This window comes from Takifugu rubripes, chromosome 16 (genome assembly GCF_901000725.2).
Source record: "Takifugu rubripes chromosome 16, fTakRub1.2, whole genome shotgun sequence".
NCBI lineage: Eukaryota > Metazoa > Chordata > Actinopteri > Tetraodontiformes > Tetraodontidae > Takifugu > Takifugu rubripes.
In genome coordinates, this window is record NC_042300.1 from 450,983 (window position 1) to 469,809 (window position 18,827).

General features: G+C 45.6%; 2 protein-coding genes across 4 annotated transcripts; both read right to left on the reverse strand.

Moving 5' to 3' along the window:
• Positions 1-1,311: 1,311 nt before the first annotated feature.
• Positions 1,312-9,403, reverse strand: traf3ip2a (TRAF3 interacting protein 2a). Of its 3 annotated transcripts, none has more exons than XM_011618953.2 (10): positions 9,113-9,403; positions 8,656-8,672; positions 8,178-8,594; positions 7,580-7,688; positions 7,345-7,493; positions 7,176-7,264; positions 7,035-7,103; positions 6,852-6,956; positions 2,193-2,267; positions 1,312-1,762 (listed from the first exon to the last, which is right to left on the reverse strand). In XM_011618953.2, the coding sequence occupies exons 2-10, from the start codon at positions 8,669-8,671 to the stop codon at positions 1,616-1,618; spliced, it is 1,176 nt and encodes a 391-aa protein (XP_011617255.1). In that variant the 5' UTR covers position 8,672; positions 9,113-9,403; the 3' UTR covers positions 1,312-1,615. The 3 variants fall into 3 exon arrangements, with proteins under 3 accessions (XP_011617255.1, XP_011617256.1, XP_011617257.1); XM_011618954.2 differs by having other exon boundaries at positions 8,178-8,582; positions 9,113-9,391; XM_011618955.2 differs by lacking the exons at positions 8,656-8,672; positions 9,113-9,403 and having other exon boundaries at positions 8,178-8,348; positions 8,428-8,537.
• Positions 9,404-10,213: 810 nt separating this feature from the next.
• Positions 10,214-11,179, reverse strand: LOC105418709 (probable G-protein coupled receptor 139). The gene has a single exon (XM_011618968.1). It carries the CDS (start codon positions 11,177-11,179, stop codon positions 10,214-10,216), a length of 966 nt encoding a protein of 321 aa, XP_011617270.1.
• Between the last annotated feature and the right edge of the window lie 7,648 nt (positions 11,180-18,827).

Below are 18,827 nucleotides of genomic sequence, written 5' to 3' on the forward strand. Positions count from 1 at the left end.
CTCCAACACACCGCAAAGGTTCTCAGTAGAGTTAAGGTCTGGACTCTATGGTCGCCAAACCAGGTGTAAAAATAATATCTCATGCTCCCTGAAATACACTTTTCACAATTTGAGCCTGATTAATCCTGTCATTTTCATCATCATCATCATCATCATCATTGCTGAATGTAGACGTGATCAACAGCAGCAAACCCCAGGTAATAGCACTGCCTCGAGAGGCCTGAACTGAAGATAGAAGCCATGGTTTTATTGCTTCACCTGCCTCTCATCTTCTTTTAAAACATTTCTTTCTGATTAGCATCACTGAATAGTGCTTTTCCTAAGGTGTCCCTCATGTTTCAAATAACTCAGAGGCCCCAAAAAAGAAAACACAAAAGGAAACAATAATCACTTAAGTGAAATTTTATTAATTGAGATTAATCAAACAGAGGATATCTAATTATCCTTCAAAAAGAGGGGTTGTGGTGGGGGTGAATCCCAGCTGAATAATCAAAGAACAGGTGAAAACAATCCAAGCCAACCACACGATGGGTGTCGGATCCAGTGTTTCTTTCACTTGGTAATAAAGAAACAACCCCGAAGACACTAACCTAACTAACAAAACTGAAAACTAGTCTGCCACGCATCTTTATCCACCACTAAGACACGCAATATAACCAAGGCCATGATTTTAATTAAATTTAAGGGCTTTATAAATAAAGCAACTTACTTTATGGTGTGTAATCCTGGTTAGGTGAAAAATTCTGACAAGAACACACATATATTCCAATTCACTTTCAAATCAATCAAATCAAATGATCAAAGGTTAAAGTCCCTCTGAAATCTGGACTATCGGCAAAGTCAAATGAGTTCTTTATCCCATTAATAATATTTCCTGAACATTTCATGCCTGCCTGCCTGCCTGCCTGCCTGCCTGCCTGCCTGCCTGCCTGCCTGCCTGCCTGCCTGCCTGCCTGCCTGCCTGCCTGCCTGCCTGCCTGCCTGCCTGCCTGCCTGCCTGACTTTCAGAGGTCACACTTTTTTTTTTTTTTTTTGGTTTGTGGATGCCAAATTGTTTCAGATGATTTATTAATGTAAGTATGAAAACAAGACAATATGCATAAAATCACCATTGACATCACGGAAACTTAAGTGGAAGTGACTAAGGTTTGGGGTCTTGTCATCATGTACAACAACTGCCATCTGCTGGCAGCAAGATATTAGTCCTGACCAAGGGCTACTGTGGAGCCTAGAACATATATTTATTTATGTAGTTATTTTGAAATAATTTAAATAATCTTTATGCATTACTCTCAAGTAACTGATGCAAAAATGAGTAGAAATATTATTGTTTATTTGGAAGGCACATAAGTTCATTCCAAAAGAAAGTTATTCAGTTGAACATTAACAAGGAAACTTCTAAATGCAAAAGTCTCTTACCTTATTTTAAAACAGTTAAGGTCAACCTTTACATCAACACAAGCATCAGCAACACCAGCAATCAACAATGTCTGTAAATGTCTCAACATATAAATTGATTTTAATAAGTCTATATGGAATAATGTCACAGCAGACCAAATAATTAACACCATATATGGTGTTTTGTATTTTATATTTCCATGAAGCAGAGTATTTCTCAGAGAGGGCGGACAGTGAGGGTAAGATCATTTCCTCGCTGTGGGATGATGTAGCGCTCCTCCCTCAGCAGTCGTAGGAGCAGGTCTTGGGTGTGCTGGGGCCATCGGTAGATCCTGGTGCTCCGGAGCCAGTTTGGCACATGTTCCTGTGGCACAGCCATAAAATCAGTGTGAATAGAAAAACTCTAAATTTCTGCACAGCACTTTTACAGAATAATTCAGCATGCTACAATGCTATGATCAGAAATCACTTTTAAGTCCAGTGCAGAACTAATTTCCATCAATAGAGTTAAAACACTTATTTAAAAGTATTTTCTGTAAATTACAGCATCACCTAATGATCAGTCCAAACTGCAGAAAGCATGAGCAGATCCATGCAGAATGCAGTGATCTACTAACTCAGAGATGGTCAATCTTCGGGGAGCTTATTGCTCTGTAACGCTGACGTGAAGCAGCAGTCACACACCACTAATCACTCAAAACCATCTGTTCTGTTTAAAAGATATCTAATAACACTGTATGAACACATTAACCTAGGAGAAGTCTCCTATCGACATGTTTTGTGCTTCTCATTACCTTGGTTGCATTCGGAAACAGCACTGGTACCAGTCTGAAGTTTAAGCACCCTTGCTGGATGAACTCATTCTGGATCTATAACAGGAGGTGAGGAGGTAAGTCAAATCCCCAATAGCTCTGTTATGATGTAAAAATATTTTAAAACTCTCAAGGTCCAACATCCAACATGTAAAGAAACCTCATGCAGCCACACCTGCAAAAACTGTCTAAAACTACTGTAAATAAATGGAACAACAACATACAGACAAACAACTTCAGAAAAAAATGAATAAGCACTCTGGTCCCCTTCCCAATCAGGCCAGCGATGAAATTTTTAGTCGCATGTTGTCGCTTCGTCGCTGGCTGTCACGGTGGTGCCCCGAAAACCAGGTGTCCTTTTTAGACAATTGGAGCAGTTTTTGGGGAAAACCTGGTCTGATTAGGAGAGATGGTGTCCATCCCACACGGGATGGTGCCTCTCTCATTTCTAGTAATTTTGTTAATTTTATTAGACCCAAAGTGACCTGACAATCCAGGGTCTAGACCAGGATGCAGAGTTGTAGTCTTACACACCTCTCTGCTGCTTCCATAGAACCCTCATCCACCAACAATAACATATTTAACAGTATAGAGGTAGTCTCTGTTCCATGGTTAAAAGTTCACCAAGCACAGAGCAGGGGAGCGGTTAATCACCATAATTTTGTTAAAATTAATACCAAAGCACAAATTGGAGAAACTAACATCACAATTAAATGTGGACTACTAAATATTAGATTTCTTTTGTGCAAATCCCTGTTAGTGCGCGACCTGATAGTGGATCATCACATTGATTTATTCCGTCTAACTAAGACCTGGCTTCAGGAGGAGTATGTTAGCTTAAATGAATCTACTCCTCCTACCCATCTTCATTATCATATTCCTCGTGTTACTGGTCGAGGAGGGGGAGTGGCAGCAATTTATCACTCCAAGTTATTAATTAATCCTAGACCAAAACATGGTTCCAGTTAATTTGAAAGCCTGACTCTTGGCAGCACGCATCTGAACCGGAAGGCAGAAAAGCCACTTCTGTTTGGAGTTGTATATCGGCCCCCTGCTGGACAACATTCAGAGTTCCTGTCTGAGTTCTCTGATTTCTTATCTGACTTGGTCCTTAGAACGGACAAAGTCATTATCATTGGAGACTTTAATATCCATGTAGACATTGCAAATGACAGCTTTAGAAACGGCTACATTTCATTACTTGAGTCAGTTGGTTTCCTCCAGCAGATAAACCAACCAATTCATAACTTCAACCACACCCTTGATCTAGTTCTGACTTATGGTGTTGAGGTAGAACATGTGTCAGTGTTCCCAGACCATTCTTTGATCACTTTTACATTTATGATTAAGGATTCTTCTATGCTCAGATCACAGTCTTACTATAGCAGATGTCTTTCAGATAATGCTGTAGCTAAATTTAAGGAAGCGATCCCTGTGCTAATCCCAGGACCACCGTGTCTTTCCCCAGGGATCAATCATTATAATCTTAGCCCTGCTGAGGTTGACTATTGCTGAAGGTGCAGCAACCTCACTTAGAATCACACTTAATTCTGTTGCCCCCCTGAAAAAGAAAATAGTAAATCAGAGGAGGTGTGCTCCCTGGTATAATTCACATATCAGGACCCTCAAGCAGTGGCATTCTTGTAAAATAGACAGCTATCATGTAGCCTGGAAAGACTGTCGATTAGTTTACAAAAAGGCCCTATGCAAGGCGAGAACAGCTTATTTTTCTTCTTTAATTGAGGAAAATAAGAACGAGCCCAGGTTTCTTTTCAGCACTGTGGCCAAATTAACCAAGAGTCACAGTGTTTTAGATCCACGTATCCCTTCTTCCCTTAGTGGTGAAGACTTCATGAGCTTCTTCACTGATAAAGTTCTAGCTATCAGAGAAAAAGCTAACCAGGCCTTCCCTACAACTGGACCATCACCAGATGTGCTGACTGTGGGAACATAGAGCGTCTCCAACGAGCCCTTAAACTCCTTCACTCCCATATATTTTTCTGAGGCGTCATCGCTAATTCGGAAATCCAAGTCCACCACGTGTCTTTTAGATCCCATCCCAACACACCTGTTGAAGGATGTTTTACCAACGATAGGCAGCTCTATCCTAGACCAGATCAATTGTTCTTTAGTGACAGGTTATGTACCCCGGTCCTACAAGGTGGCAGTGATTAAGCCGTTGCTTAAAAAAACATCACTGGATCCTGATGTATTAGCAAATTATAGGCCAATATCCAACCTTCCTTTTATCTCTAAAGTTCTTGAGAAGGTGGTGACTCAGTTACTGCAGCACCTGCAGAGAAACAGCCTGTTTGAGATGTTTCAGTCAGACTTTAGAGCTCATTACAGCACATAAAAAGCACTTATTAAAGTTACTAATGATCTTCTTAGAGCTTCAGATCATGGACTGGTTTCTATGCTGGTTCTGCGGGACCTCAGTGCTGCTTTTGATACAGTTGATCACAGCATCCTGTTACAGAGACTGGAACATATTATTGGGATTATAGGGACAGCACTAGACTGGTTTAGATCATAATTATCAGATAGATACCAGTTTGCTCATGTCCATGGCGTTCCCTCTTCATACAGTAGGGTTAGCAATGGAGTTCCACAAGGTTCTGTACTTGGACCAATCCTTTTCACCCTGTACATGCTTCCCTTAGGAAACATTATTCGGCAGCATGGGATAAATTTACATTGTTATACTGATGACACTCAGCTTTATTTATCCATGAAACCAGAGGAGACAGAGAAGTTAGTGAAGCTTCAGACCTGTCTTAAAGACATAAAGTCCTGGATGTCTTCAAATTTCCTCCTCCTTAACTCAGGAAAAACTGAGGTCATGGTGTTTGGTCCTGAACCTCTCAGGGATAGATTAGATCACATGATCACTCTAGATGGTATCTAATTAACATCTAGTCTCTCTGTGAGGAATCTTGGAGTAACTTTTGATCAAAATCTCTCAAACTCAGACATTAAAACAGTCTCTAGAAGTGCCTTTTTTCACCTGAACATCACAAGGATAAGGAAACTACTGACATGGCAAGATGCTGAAAAGTTAGTCCATGCATTTGTTACTTCCAGGCTGTAGTATTGTAATTCTTTATTATTAGGGTGTACAAACACCTCTTTAAGAAGCCTCCAGGTGATCCAAAATGCTGCAGCCAGAGTTCTGACAGGCATTGACAAAATAAATCACATTACTCCTGTACTGGCATCTCTTCCTTGACTGCCGGTTAAATTTAGAATAATTTTCAAAATCCTTCTTCTGACCTACAAGGTCCTCAGAGGCCTAGCTCCATCCTACCTGGAGGAGCTAGTGACACCTTACCAGCCCAATAGACTGCTCCGCTCTCAGAATGCTGGTCTACTTGTGGTCCGCAGAGTCTCTAGAGGTAGAATAGGGGGCCGAGCATTTAGCTACCAGGCTTCCCTGCTGTGGAACCAGCTCCCTGTCCAGGTACGGGAGGCTGACTCCATCTCTACTTTTAAAATTAGGCTTAAAACCTACCTCTTTGAAAAAGCTTATTGTGATTAATTCTGTAGTCCCAGTTACTACCATAGACAGACAAATTATCATACTTAGGGGGTCATATAATCATTAGGTCAACATCTTAGTTATGCTGCTATAGGCCAAGGCTGCCGGGGTCTAGAAACATGATCACCTGACAGGCCTCTGTCACCCCACTGGGAAATGGTCTCCTCTCCTCTCCTCTCCTCTGCTCTGCTCTGCTCTGCTCTCCTCTCCTCTCCTCTCCTCTCCTCTCCTCTCCTCTCCTCCTCTTCAAGTAGACTAGTGATGCTATTTCATGTGTAGTTTTTCTGCACACCCCCTTCTGTATTCATCTACAAGTATCGCCACCTTCAGAGCTGCATACTGACCTCCAACCCCGCTGACCCACTCAACTTGACTCCACCGGCAGCACAATTTACTTAATATAATGTATTTCTGTATGTATTCTCTATGATCTATGTCTATTCTCTCCTCTAACTCACCTCACCTCACCTCACCTCTCCCCTACCTCTCCTCTCCTCTCCTCTCCTCTCCTCTCCTCTCCTCTCCTCTCCTCTCCTCTCCTCTCCTCTCCTCTCCTACCTAATCTATCCTCTACTTGTTCTCCCCCCTTCTCCTCTCTCTCTACCCAGCCGGCCATCAGCAGGAGGGTCCCCCTACATGAGCCTGGTCCTGCTCAAGGTTTCTTCCTGTTAAAGGGGAGTTTTTCCTTGCTACTGTTGCTTGTTTGGGGTTAGGCTCTGGGATTCTGTAAAGCGCCTAGAAACAATTTTGATTGTAAAAGATGCTATATAAATAAAAATTGATTGATTGATTGACTGACTCAAAGACACTCCCTCCATGCAGACATGCATGGGTATGCTCCATCCCTATATTAATCATTTCAATGTTTTAATTTTACTTAACTGTTCCATTTGTCTGTCTATGGTGTTAAAATGTTACAATAATTGTTCACAGGATTGTTAAAAACAGTATATTTTTGTGGGCCATGGGATAATGAGAGATGCACAGATACAGTAGGCATTCCCTTCTCCTGGTTTTATTGGTATGTGTGACATATTGCTGAATTATCAATAAACAAATATAGAGACAGTTGTGACAGTTGTCATGTGAGTAGCACTTCTCACCTGATTGTGAATGTACTTAGTATGTAGGCCATGTTCATCCTCTCTCTTTCCCTCCACATCCAGCTTGTACCCAGGGCTGATCACAACAATGATTAGCACAGATTTCTGAAGAAACATATTTCATTGTTGGTTATTATTCCATGCATTTAGTGGATGGACTGAGACTTGATTAGAGACACATACATCGTTCAGAAATCTGTCCATCCATTTAGTGGTGTCCATTATTCGGATGGTGTTGTCAAAGATGTCAATCTGTGATTAAACAGATGTAAGTGTCTTTGTCCAATTGAGAAATGAATTTCATGAAGTCATGACTGAACTTACTGCAGGTTCAAATCCTTGATCAGTCAGAAATTTAACAAAATGTATTATTTCACTGGCTGTGTCGATAGAGTATGTGATGAAAACACTTCCTGTCCAAGAAAAGCAGTGAACAGACTTTTACAGGAGACTTGATTTTTCTTGGTGAACAGGATGTTACAGTGAGACATACTGCATTCCTTTGGTAGGTTAATGGTCCTTCTAATCTCCCTCGTTGCAGGTCCAGGAGGGACCTGGAAGTAAGGATCCACGCTGACCTCATACATCACATCTCTTGAGTTTGCAGATCCATGGAGGCCTTTTGGAGCTGGAGTGGGGTTCCTGGGGAGGGACAGAACCTGAGAACAGTCTGAAATATACACATAATCTTTTTTGAGTATTTTAAATGACATGAATATACTCATTACCAGCATTGATGGTGTTGGTGTTGAGGGGCCTCTTGTAGATAAACACGATGACCAGGTGGATGGACATAATTATTTTTGGGTTGTGGCATATTTGCAGGAGGACAGCAGTCTGCACAAAGAGGTATAATAAAACACAGACAGAAAACCAGTCCATAGGGTTGAACCTTCTTTTCATGAAGGCAATGAGTTTGTCTGAGTTTAGCCAAGTGTTTTTTTTAAAGTAACACAAATGAAAATGGACATCCGGCTGCTCCCATTAAATCAGTGCTAGCAGAGTCTGAACAGTTTTTACCTGAAAAATGTCCCACTCGATTGTGATGAAATTCCAGCTGTCAATCATGATATTTTGCATTTTGAGTTTCATGTAGATTTAGAGTCATATAAGGTATACCATTGGTTTCTATTCTAGTTGTTAGTTTTTATGCATTACATTATTAGAGAGCGTATAAATTATCATTTATATGATTAGTGGTATGATTAAAATTTTGTAAGGAAAATAGAGCACTTTTTGGCTTATGCTCCAAAATAATCTAATTTGTTTGTTCAGTCCCATATTGTGAACTGTTCTTAAATAGTTTGTGTTTTGAATCACACTGACCAGCCTGTTGTGATACAGGGTACTGGGCTCCAGACATAAGTGGAAGTGGTGTTTCCAGGCTTCTCTGTATTATTCTATCCTGGTGATGGTTTGAGGAGAGTCTCTTTCTACTCTTCACCATGTCCTGCTTGTATGAACACGCCTGATCGAGGAAACCATGAGGCCATACACCTGCAGGATGGAAGCTAGTGTGAAAGTTTTCCATGGATTTAGAGATGGACTTCTTCTCAGAGGCTCCCCACTGGTTGACCTGTGGAGAAGCTTTCCTCATTTCTCCGTAGGCATATTTGCTGGGCTCAGTATGTTCTTTACACTGTCTACACAGTGCCTGCCAGGCCAGGTCCAGACTGGAAGATGTCATGCTCTCGTCCATCTCGACAGGAACGCTTTGATGAGGGCAGAGTCCTGACAACAATACTATTTATATGTGTTGATCCAGTGAAAGATTTGTGACAAAATCAAACCTTTTTTTTCTTACCTTCAAAGGAAGCCATTCTGTCACAACAGAAACAAACACAAATAACATTAATATGCTATTTGTGTTTTAGTATATTTTAGAGCAAGTGTAGAACATTTTAAAATAAATATGAACTTGTTAGTGTGATTTATGATGAACAAATGTCCAATGTCAGACCTGATAAATGACCATAACAGTTTCAGTGTCCTATTGTGAAATATTGTAACATTAAATATGATATTTAATATACTATACTATGAAAGTAAACTTTTTATTAATCATATTTTACAAGCTAAAAATAATTCTGCATTCAGTAGAATACATACAGATTACTTTCACTTTTGCCACAAAATGACACAGTATCTTTATTTGCTCCTAAGTTGAAATACACTTTACGATCAACAGCCAACAAGTACAAAGAGTTGATTAATCAAAACTAAACAGGAGAATCATAATGGTGACATCTGAGAATACTTACATGAGTTTACTCTCAGGTGTGCAATCTACATGTAGCTCTGTGGATAAACTGAACCCTTTTGCTGTTACAAAGGTCAGAAATGACTGGTTTAATGGTATGTCGGGAGCATTCCAGGAATCTTCAATCTAATACAACCAGTATTAAAGGTTTTTAACTTGTCTCTATGTGCTGATATTGACAAAAAAACAAACTAAACTTTACTGTTAATCCACACCCAAGCGTGTCCCAGCACAACTGCCCAAACCTGTTCTTAGGAAAACAGGAACTTTTTCAGTATGCATAATAGCTTAATGTCCCCGCCCACGAGTTAAAAAGGATATGACAAAATATGAAATATACAGATGACTGCTCAAAGCAGAACAAAAATATTAGGAGTCCTACTCTTTTTATCCTCCTTTTGTAGCACTAATAATCCCCACATTTCTCTGGCAAAGAGTCATATTTGTTTTTATATTCTGCATATTTGAATGTAGTAGAGTTGATCAGTCCAGGATATTTTTCCAACTAAACCCAAGTATTGTGCAACATTTTTACTTACCCCAAGGGAGGACTTATACGCATTTGTGAATCCGTTTGTTAGCAAAATAACTCAAAAAGTGATGAATGGATTTTATTGAAATTTTAAGGAAATGCGATACTGAGCCAATGATGAAAACCACGGGCTTTGATTAATTTCCTATTTTGTAACCTTGTATTATCATACATCGTAGTTTTATATCTATTACTACATGTGTAAGTTACAATATGTGTGGAAAATGATCTGCTTGCTTATTTTTTCACATCACATCACATTTTATTGCATTATTTCAAAACATTTACGTCATTTAGTTTAAATATCTAATTAGAGTTGCTTTAATGGTATGACTGGAAAAGGTTTAAGGTTTATTTTTTCTTCAAGGAAATATGGCACCCATATTTAATCATATTTTGTTCCATCCAGTTTGACTGGCATGAGCTGGGAACATTAAATTCATGAGGATTTATGCTTTCAAGACTTTGAATGTCTGTGATTACTTTGGTGTTCATACTTTACTGTTCAATACTACAAGATGTACACCAAACTGTTTACTTATAAATGGGAACTTCACTTTGAGATGCTGACTATTCTGTCCTTTTGACATTTGTAAGCACAATGGTGGGAATGTCACTTGATGGTGAGGCCTTATGTTCGATGACGGAAAAAACTTTCATGGTGGTGTGGGTGAGGATAGCGCTCACCTCACGAGCCTTCGCCTTGCAAAACACCACCTTAATCAGTTCTTGCCGAAAGCTTCGACTGACCATGCAGTAAAGCAGGAAGTTGGTAGTGGAGTTGAGGTTCTGCAGCATGTTGGCCAAATCTCCCGCAACATTAATGGGGATTCTGTAGTCATTTCTATTAAATTTCTCATAGTTGTATTTTGTCCGCAGGATACAGTATGTAACAAAGCGCGGCAGGCTCAGCACAACAAAGGCCACAGAGACGGTACCCAGCAACAGGACAGTCCTTTTCAACATACCCCTAGCACTCTTTCCATGCATGGCACGCCGCTCTTCCTTAGTGAAGAGGTTTCGAGCACGGCACAAGTGGTATCCCATAAGGTAGTTGAAGATGATAACCAACAAAATTGGCACCCCTCCTGAGAGGAACGTGGTTATCCATACTATGGCCGTGGTGTAGACTTCGCTACGGTACTGACACCTTGTCAACGTCACATTCTCCCTGTCCATGGTCAGGTTGACAGGAGTGACAATGTTAATCCAGGCCAGTGGTATAGAGACCACATGTGAGATTAGGATGATGGCTACACATGTCAATTTGGTAATGCCGGCCTGCGAGAAGTGCTGCTTGGCTTTTGTGCTGCGGAGGACAAGATAACGCTCAATGGTGAATACCACAACAATCCAGGAAGAGCTGTAGAGCGAACCATACTGCAAGAATCCCAAGATTCCACACCAGGGTTCAGAATGCCAGAACGGTTGTGGTACCCAGAAGGTGAGTGTCAGGTCAATGAGAATTACCCACATGATGTAGAAGGTGTCCACAATGGCCAGACAGCTCAGGTAAATGATGGCCGTGTCAGACATGCCACATTTACGGAAGCAGATCATATAAAATGTGAAGAGGTTGGCTGGAAAACAAAAGCAAAAACATATTATAACTGCTAACCCTTACTTTAAATGATTTCAGTCAGGCTTACAAAAAGTGAACACAACATATGACAATATTATGACTTTTTATAGATGCTGTAACTTTGCTTATCAGCAAACTTTTGTAAATCTTTAGTTGTGTTGCTTCCTGCTCTTCGTATACCACTGACTGTTTATTTAATCATTTTACATATTTATATTTTATATCTTTAATAACAACTATACATGTCAGTCATTGAGGTTGTATTGCTGGCTAAAAAACAACAGTTGAGTTCACAACAGTAAGGTTAATATTTTTTAATATGAATTTGTCCTGTTTTTCTGTCTGTTGCACAAAGTGTAAGCAAACCCTAGATCACTTGCTGCCACTGAAAAGATCCTTGAATCTTGAAGATAACTGTCAAAGGTGAAATAGAATAGAGTATGCCTTTATTGTCATTCTTAAAAAAAATTCACAATGAAACATCACTGCCACATTGTAACGGACCCTCATTGATCTTTCTGTGGGTGTGAGCATACTGGAAGGCAGACCCAAGTCGCCATTTCAGGCTGAAGCCAGCCGGGTCTCCATGGGACCCAGCCAAACAGGGTCTCAGACCCTGAAGACCCCCAACCCCAGGCCTGGCTCCAAACGTAAATATCCTTGATGTAATATTTCGCTTAATGGTGGGTAAATGAACACAGCCCGGAGGGGGACCTCGGCGCCTGACGTCACGCCCCTGGATCTGGCCGGGGTTCCAGAGCAGTACCACGACCTCGCCGAGGTGTTCAGCAAAGCCCGGGCGACCTCCCATCCACCGCACCGACCGTACCACTGTGCGATTGACCTCCTCCCAGGCACCGCACCACCCAAGGGAAGACTCTACTCCCTTTCTGAACCAGAGCGAAAGGCCATGGAGCAGTACATCGCCAGTCTGTCGATGCGGGGTTCTTCTTTGTGGAGAAAAAAGATAAGTCTCTGCGGCCCTGCATCGACTACCGGGGCCTCAACGGCATTACCGTGAAGAACCGGTACCTGCTGCCTCTTGACGCCTCCGCCTTTGAACTGCTCCAGGGGGCCAGTGTCTTCACAAAATTGGATTTACGGAATGCCTACCACTTGGTTCGCATACAGGAGGGCGACGAGTGGAAGACGGCGTTCAACACCCCGGCTGGCCACTACGAGTACCTAGTAATGCCCTTTGGATTAACCAACGCACCGGCCGTCTTTCAGGCCTTAGTTAATGATGTTATTCGGGACATGTTAGACCGGTTCGTCTTTGTCTACCTGGATGACATCTTAATCTTTTCTAAAGGACTCAAGGATCACGTACAGCATGTGCGGGCAGTACTGCAGCGGCTATTGGACAATCAGCTGTTTGTAAAAGCTGAGAAGTGCCAGTTTCATGCCCCATCAGTGTCCTTCCTCGGATTCATCATTGCGCTGGGGAGCATCCAGATGGACCCAGAGAAGGTCTTAGCGGTCGTGGACTGGCTGCGCCCCGAGTCCCGCAAGCAGCTGCAGCGATTCCTGGGGTTCACTAATTTCTACCGGCGCTTCATTCGTAATTATAGCTCCACTGCAGGGACACTCACGGCACTTACCAGCACCAAGACGGGGTTTGCTTGGACCCCAGAGGCGGAAACAGCATTCCGGGAGCTCAAGAGGCGGTTCGCGACTGCCCCCATCCTGCAACTGCCAGACCCTAACCGTTCGTGGTCGAGGTGGACGCCTCCGACACGGGGGTGGGAGCAGTGCTGTCACAGAGGGCTCAGGAGGACCAGAAGCTGCACCCGTGCGCGTTCTTCTCCCGCCGCTTGACGCCAGCGGAAAGGAAAGACGTGGGAAATCGGGAGCTGTTCGCTGTCAAGTTGGCACTGGAGGAATGGCGGCACTGGCTGGAAGGTGCTACGCTGCCTTTCATCGTGTGGACAGATGTGGAATATATTCGAACAGCCAAGAGGATAAACTCCCGGCAGGCTCGGTGGTCACTGTTTTTCACTCGGTTTCACTTTACCCTTTCCTACCGCCCAGTGTCCCGCAACGGCAAGGCAGACGCCCTCTCTCGACAGTTCGCAGGGAAGGAGGACGAAGGCCGTGGGAGGACCCCGGAGAACATTCTCCCCTCCCCGTGTATCGTGGCAGCAGTAACCTGGGGAATCGAGGAGAGAGTCCGGAGGGCGGCTGCCAATCAACCTGGACCGAGCACCTGCCCCAACGACCGGCTCTTCATTCCTGACTCTGTCAGGGCAGAGGTCCTGAAGTGGGCTCACGCGTCTCGGCTGGCCTGCCACCCTGGAGCACATCGGACAGCGGGTCTGCTGAAGCAGAGGTTTTGGTGGCCCTCCCTGGGGGAGGATGTCCAGGAATTAGTCAATGCCTGCCCCGTCTGCAACCAGCAGAAACAACCACGCCGAGCACTTGCCGGGCTACTGCAACCTCTGCCGGTTCCGCGTCGACCCTGGACACACATCGCCCTGGACTTCGTCACGGGGCTGCCCCAGTCTGCGGGGAACACTTTCATTCTGACCATAATCGACAGATTCAGCAAAATGGCTCACTTCGTGCCCCTGCCTATGCTGCCGTCGGCAAAGAAGACTGCCCAACTTGTGATCCAGCACGTCTTTCGGCTTCACGGCCTACTGGAGAGTGTGGTGTCAGACAGGGGCCCTCAGTTTGCCTCTGTCTTCTGGAAAGAGTTCTGCGGGCATCTGGGAGCCACCGCCAGTCTGTCCTCAGGATTCCACCCGCAGACCAACGGCCAGATGGAAAAGATTAACCAGGACCTGGAGATGGCCCTCCGGTGCATGGTGACACGGGACCCGGCCACATGGTCGACCTTTCTGGGCTGGGTCGAGTATGCCCACAACTCCCTGATCAGTTCGGCAACGGGAATGTCGCTGTTCCAGTGTGTTTTTGGATATCAACCCCCTCTGTTCCCGGCTCAAGCAGGCGAAGCATCTTGTCCCTCTGCAGCAGCTTATGCCCGCCGCTGTAGGCGGACGTGGGCCCAGGCTCGGGCCAATCTTCTAAGGGCGGGCGCCCGGTACGAGGCGGTGGCCAACCGGCACCGGACCCCAGCCCCCAGATACAGAGTGGGACAACGCGTGTAGCTATCTACGCGGGACCTGCCTCTTCGGGGGGAATCCAGGAAGATGGCCCCGCAGTTTGTGGGACCATTCCCCATCGTCAGAGTCATCAGCCCGGCGGCAGTCAGACTCCGGCTTCCCCGGTCAATGGGCGTGCACCCCACATTCCACGTGGTCCCGGATCGCCTGGCCCCACCTCCTCTGCTGCTAGTGGATGGGGGCCCGTTATACACCGTCAGTCGGCTCCTGTGCTCCAGACCCTGCGGCAGGGGTCTCCAATACCTGGTCGACTGGGAGGGTTACGGACCTGAGGAGAGGTCCTGGGTACCGGCACGTCACATCCTTGACAAGGAGCTAATTCGGGACTTCCACACCAAACACCCGGATCAGCCTTAACGACCCAGGAGAGTAGGTCGTGCCAGACCTCGGAGGCCCGAACCAGACCTGGAGGTGGAGAACGAGGACCGTGGGTTGGAGTCGTCGGGGACACAGGAGTTCTGACCCCCCCACCCTTCTCCAGGAGGGGGGCGACCCTGGACTTTGTTTGGGGACGTTGGGGGCCATCCCTTGAGGGGGGGGGGGGCTCTGTCACAGCCGTGAGTCACTTCGCCCCACACACCTGTTGTGCATCAGGACTCTAATGAGCACTCTTCTTAATCCCCGGAGGCACACCTGCTCCCTACCAGATCGTTATTCGTTCCTGATGACTTTCCAGCGTTTTCCTGTTTGCCTGCCTGCCCGGTTCCGACCTTGCCTGTTCCTGACTATTCTGTTTAGCCTGCTCCCCTGTAAACTCTGTCTGCCTACTGCCCGATCACGACCTTGCCTGTCCCCGACTATTCTGTTCTGCTCGCTCTCCGGTGAATCCTGTCTGTTGTCTGTGTCCGACAATAAAGCGGTGTTCAGCCAGACTCGTGTGTCGCATTTGGGTTCTTATCTGGTTTCTGACACCATCTGCATCTTCTCCAACTTAGCCCTCAGCAGTCTTGGTTGGATGGTGTTGAAGGCAGAAGAGAAGTCAAAGAACATGACCCGCACTGTGGTGTTTAGTCTGTCCAAGGAGGAGTAAGCCCTCTGTAGCAAGTATATCACTGCGTCATCAATCCCCACCTTGGGCTGATAGGCAAACTGCAGAGGGTCTTGAAAGGGGCTCACCAGAGGTCTGAGGTGTGTCAGCACCAGCCACTCCATGACCTTCATAATGTGGGAGGTCATTGCTATTGGCCTGTAATCACTCGGTGCCACAGGATGGGTCTTCTTTGGCACCAGGACCAGGCAGGATGTCTTCCAAAGCACTGGGATCCTCTGAAGATGAAGGCTCTGGTTGAACAGGTGCTGCAATATTCCACACAGCTGCCTGGAGCAGTTCTTCAGCACTCGTGGGCTGATGCCGTCCGGTCCGGCAGCCTTTCTCTGGTTGAGCCTCTTCAGCTCTCTCCTCACCTAGCTAGACGTGAAGGATAGTCCTGTCGGGGGGATGGGTGACATGTTGGAATCTATGTAGAGTGTCATCAGGGGGGAGGGGGAAGTAGTTGGCAGAGGTGTTAGGGGCTCTGGGAGGTGTGAAGGGGACCCATTGTTATTCAGAGGAATATTGGAACAGCTGGGGGAGGGGGAGCTGGAATAAAACCTGTTGAAAAACTGGTTCAACTCATTAGCTTGGTCCACGTTCCCATCAGCTGAGCGTATTCCTTTCTTCTGGAAGCCAGTGATTGTCCTCATCCCACTCCAAACATCCCTGGTCTGGTTCCTCTCCAGTCTCCCCTCCAGCTTCTTCCTATAGGCGTCCTTGTTCTCCTTCAGACTGCGTTTCAGTTCCTTCTGTAATCTCCTGAGCTCAGCCGGGTCTCCAGCAGTGAAGGCCCTCTTCTTCTTGTTCAAAAGGGCATTCAGGTCACTTGTCACCCATGGTTTGTTGTTTGGGTAACAGCGTACCTTCTTGATGGGGACGGAGTTCTCAGTGCAGAACTTGATGTAGTCAGAAACACAGTCTGTCAGTCCATCCAGGTCCTCACCATGTGGTTCACAGAGAGCAGACCAGTTGGTGGTCTCAAGGGCATCCCTCAGACAGTCCATGGCACCATCTGACCATTTCCTAACAGTCCTCACAGTGCCCGATTGCTGCTGAACCACAGGTGTGTATGATGGGGAGAGCAGCACAAGATTATGGTCAGACTTGCCTAGTGGAGGGAGTGCAGTGGAGGTGTATGCATTGGTGACATTAGCATACAGTAAATCCAAAGTCTTACTGTCTCTATTGCTGCACTGGATATACTGATGGAATGTAGGGAAAGTGGACTTAAGGGAGGCATGATTGAAGTCACCTGTGATAAGGATAAGGGCTCCAGGATGTTTAGTCTGCAGGGCAGCCGTGACAGAGTGAATAACGTCACAGGCCGTGTTCGCTTTACCGGTCGGAGGAATATAAACAGTGATGGCAATGACATTAGTAAACTCCCGTGGCAAATAGTATGGACGGAGTCCGATAGCAATAAGTTCCCCGTCGGGACTGCACACGCGCTCCTTGACATGAATATGCTCCAGGTTGCACCACCTGTTGCTAATGAACACGGCAAGTCCCCCTCCTTTCTTCTTACCGGCTGCGGTGGTGTCTCGGTCCGCTCGCACAGTGGTGAACCAGCGATCGTCACATTAGAGTCCGGTATCGGTCCATGGAGCCATGTCTCCGTGAAACACATGACACTGGCCTCTCTGCACTCCCGCTGTGTCGGTGTGAGCGCCTCCAGCTCGTCCATCTTATTTGCCAGGGACCTGACATTCCCCATTATGACCGCGGGGATGCAGGGTTTAAAACGTCGCCTCTTCATCCTCTGTTTAACCCCAGCCTTATTCCCTCGTTGTTTCCTTCTCAGCTCCTTCGGGATTTGGGGCTTCTCTCCGACCACAAAGGATGGTGGTCTTAGAGCCATCAGCTGGTCTCGCGTGTAAACAATACCAGTCCGCTTCTCGGCACAGCTGATGGGGTCCGTGAAAAACTCAAGCACCGCAAAACAGAGAAAAAAGTATTCAAGCCTCCAGAACATGGTGTCTGAATACTCCAGTTGTAAAAGGAATAAAGGAAAGTAAATTCCAAACTACGAAGATTTTAAAAAGAACAATTAAGTGTAGGGAGCTGCTACTACGGGCTGCCGCCTAATGAGACGACGGATGGTGTCTTGTGTCATTTCCTCCCAGATCTGTGTGAGGGCATCCCTGAGCTGTTGTACAGTCTGATGAGCAACCTGGCGGCGCCTAATGGACCGAAGCATAATGTCCCAGAGATGTTCTATTGGGTTTAAGTCAGGGGATCGTGAAGGCCATTCAATTGTTTCAATTCCTTCATCCTCCAGGTACTGCCTGCATACTCTTGCCACGTGAGGCCGGGCATTGTCGTGCATTAGGAGGAAACCAGGACCTACTGCACCAGCGTAGGGTCTGACAATGGGTTCAAGGATTTCATCTCGATACCTTATGGCAGTCAGAGCACCATTTCCTAGGCAATAGAGGTCTGTGCGTCCCTCCATGGATATGCCTCCCCAGACCATCACTGACCCACCACCAAACCTGTCATGTTGAACGACGTTGCAGGCAGCATAACGTTCTCCTTGTCTTCTCCAGACTCTTTCACGTCTATCACAGGTGCTCAGGGTGAACCTGCTCTCGTCTGTAAAAAGTACAGGGCGCCAGTGGCGGACTTGCCAATTCTGGTGTTCTTGAGCAAATGCCAGTCGAGCTCCACGGTGCTGGGCAGTGAGCACAGGGCCCACTACAGGACGTCGGGCCCTCAGGCCACCTTCATGAAGTCTGTTCCTGATTGTTTGGGTAGAGACATTCACACCAGTGGCCCTCTGGAGGTCATTCTGTTGGGCACGAGCAGTGCTCAGCCTGTTCCGCCTTGCACAAAGGAGCAGGTATCGGTCCTGCTGAGGGGTTGAGGACCTTCTATGGCCCTGTCCAGCTCTCCGAGAATAACCACCAGTCTCCTGAAATCTCCTCCATGTTCTGGAGATTGTGCTGGGAGACACATTAAACCTTCTTGCTGCAGCAGGTGTGGATGTGCCATCCTGGAGAAGTTGGACAACCTGTGCAACTTCTGTAGGGTTAAGGAATCGCCTCATACTGCCAGTAGAGATAATTACGCAAGCCAAAATCAGCACGAGTGGAAAACCAGCCAAAAAAGATCAAGAGGGAGAAACTTGAAATGACCTCCACATGTAAAACCAGTCCTGTTTTGAGGGTTTTCTAATTGTTGCCACTGAAGTGCACCAGTTGTTAATTCCATGAACACCAATACAGCTGAAATTGATTAACGAGGCCCTCAGCTGCTTAACCAACCAGAAAATTATCAGACAGGTTTAATTCAATTCATGCCAGGCCCAATAAAAAAAGTGTTCCTTTAATTTTTGTGAGCTACATACATACACACACACACACACACACACACAAAAGCGTGTACACACACACACACACACACACACACATGGACAGACACACATACTGTATGTATATAGCTCTT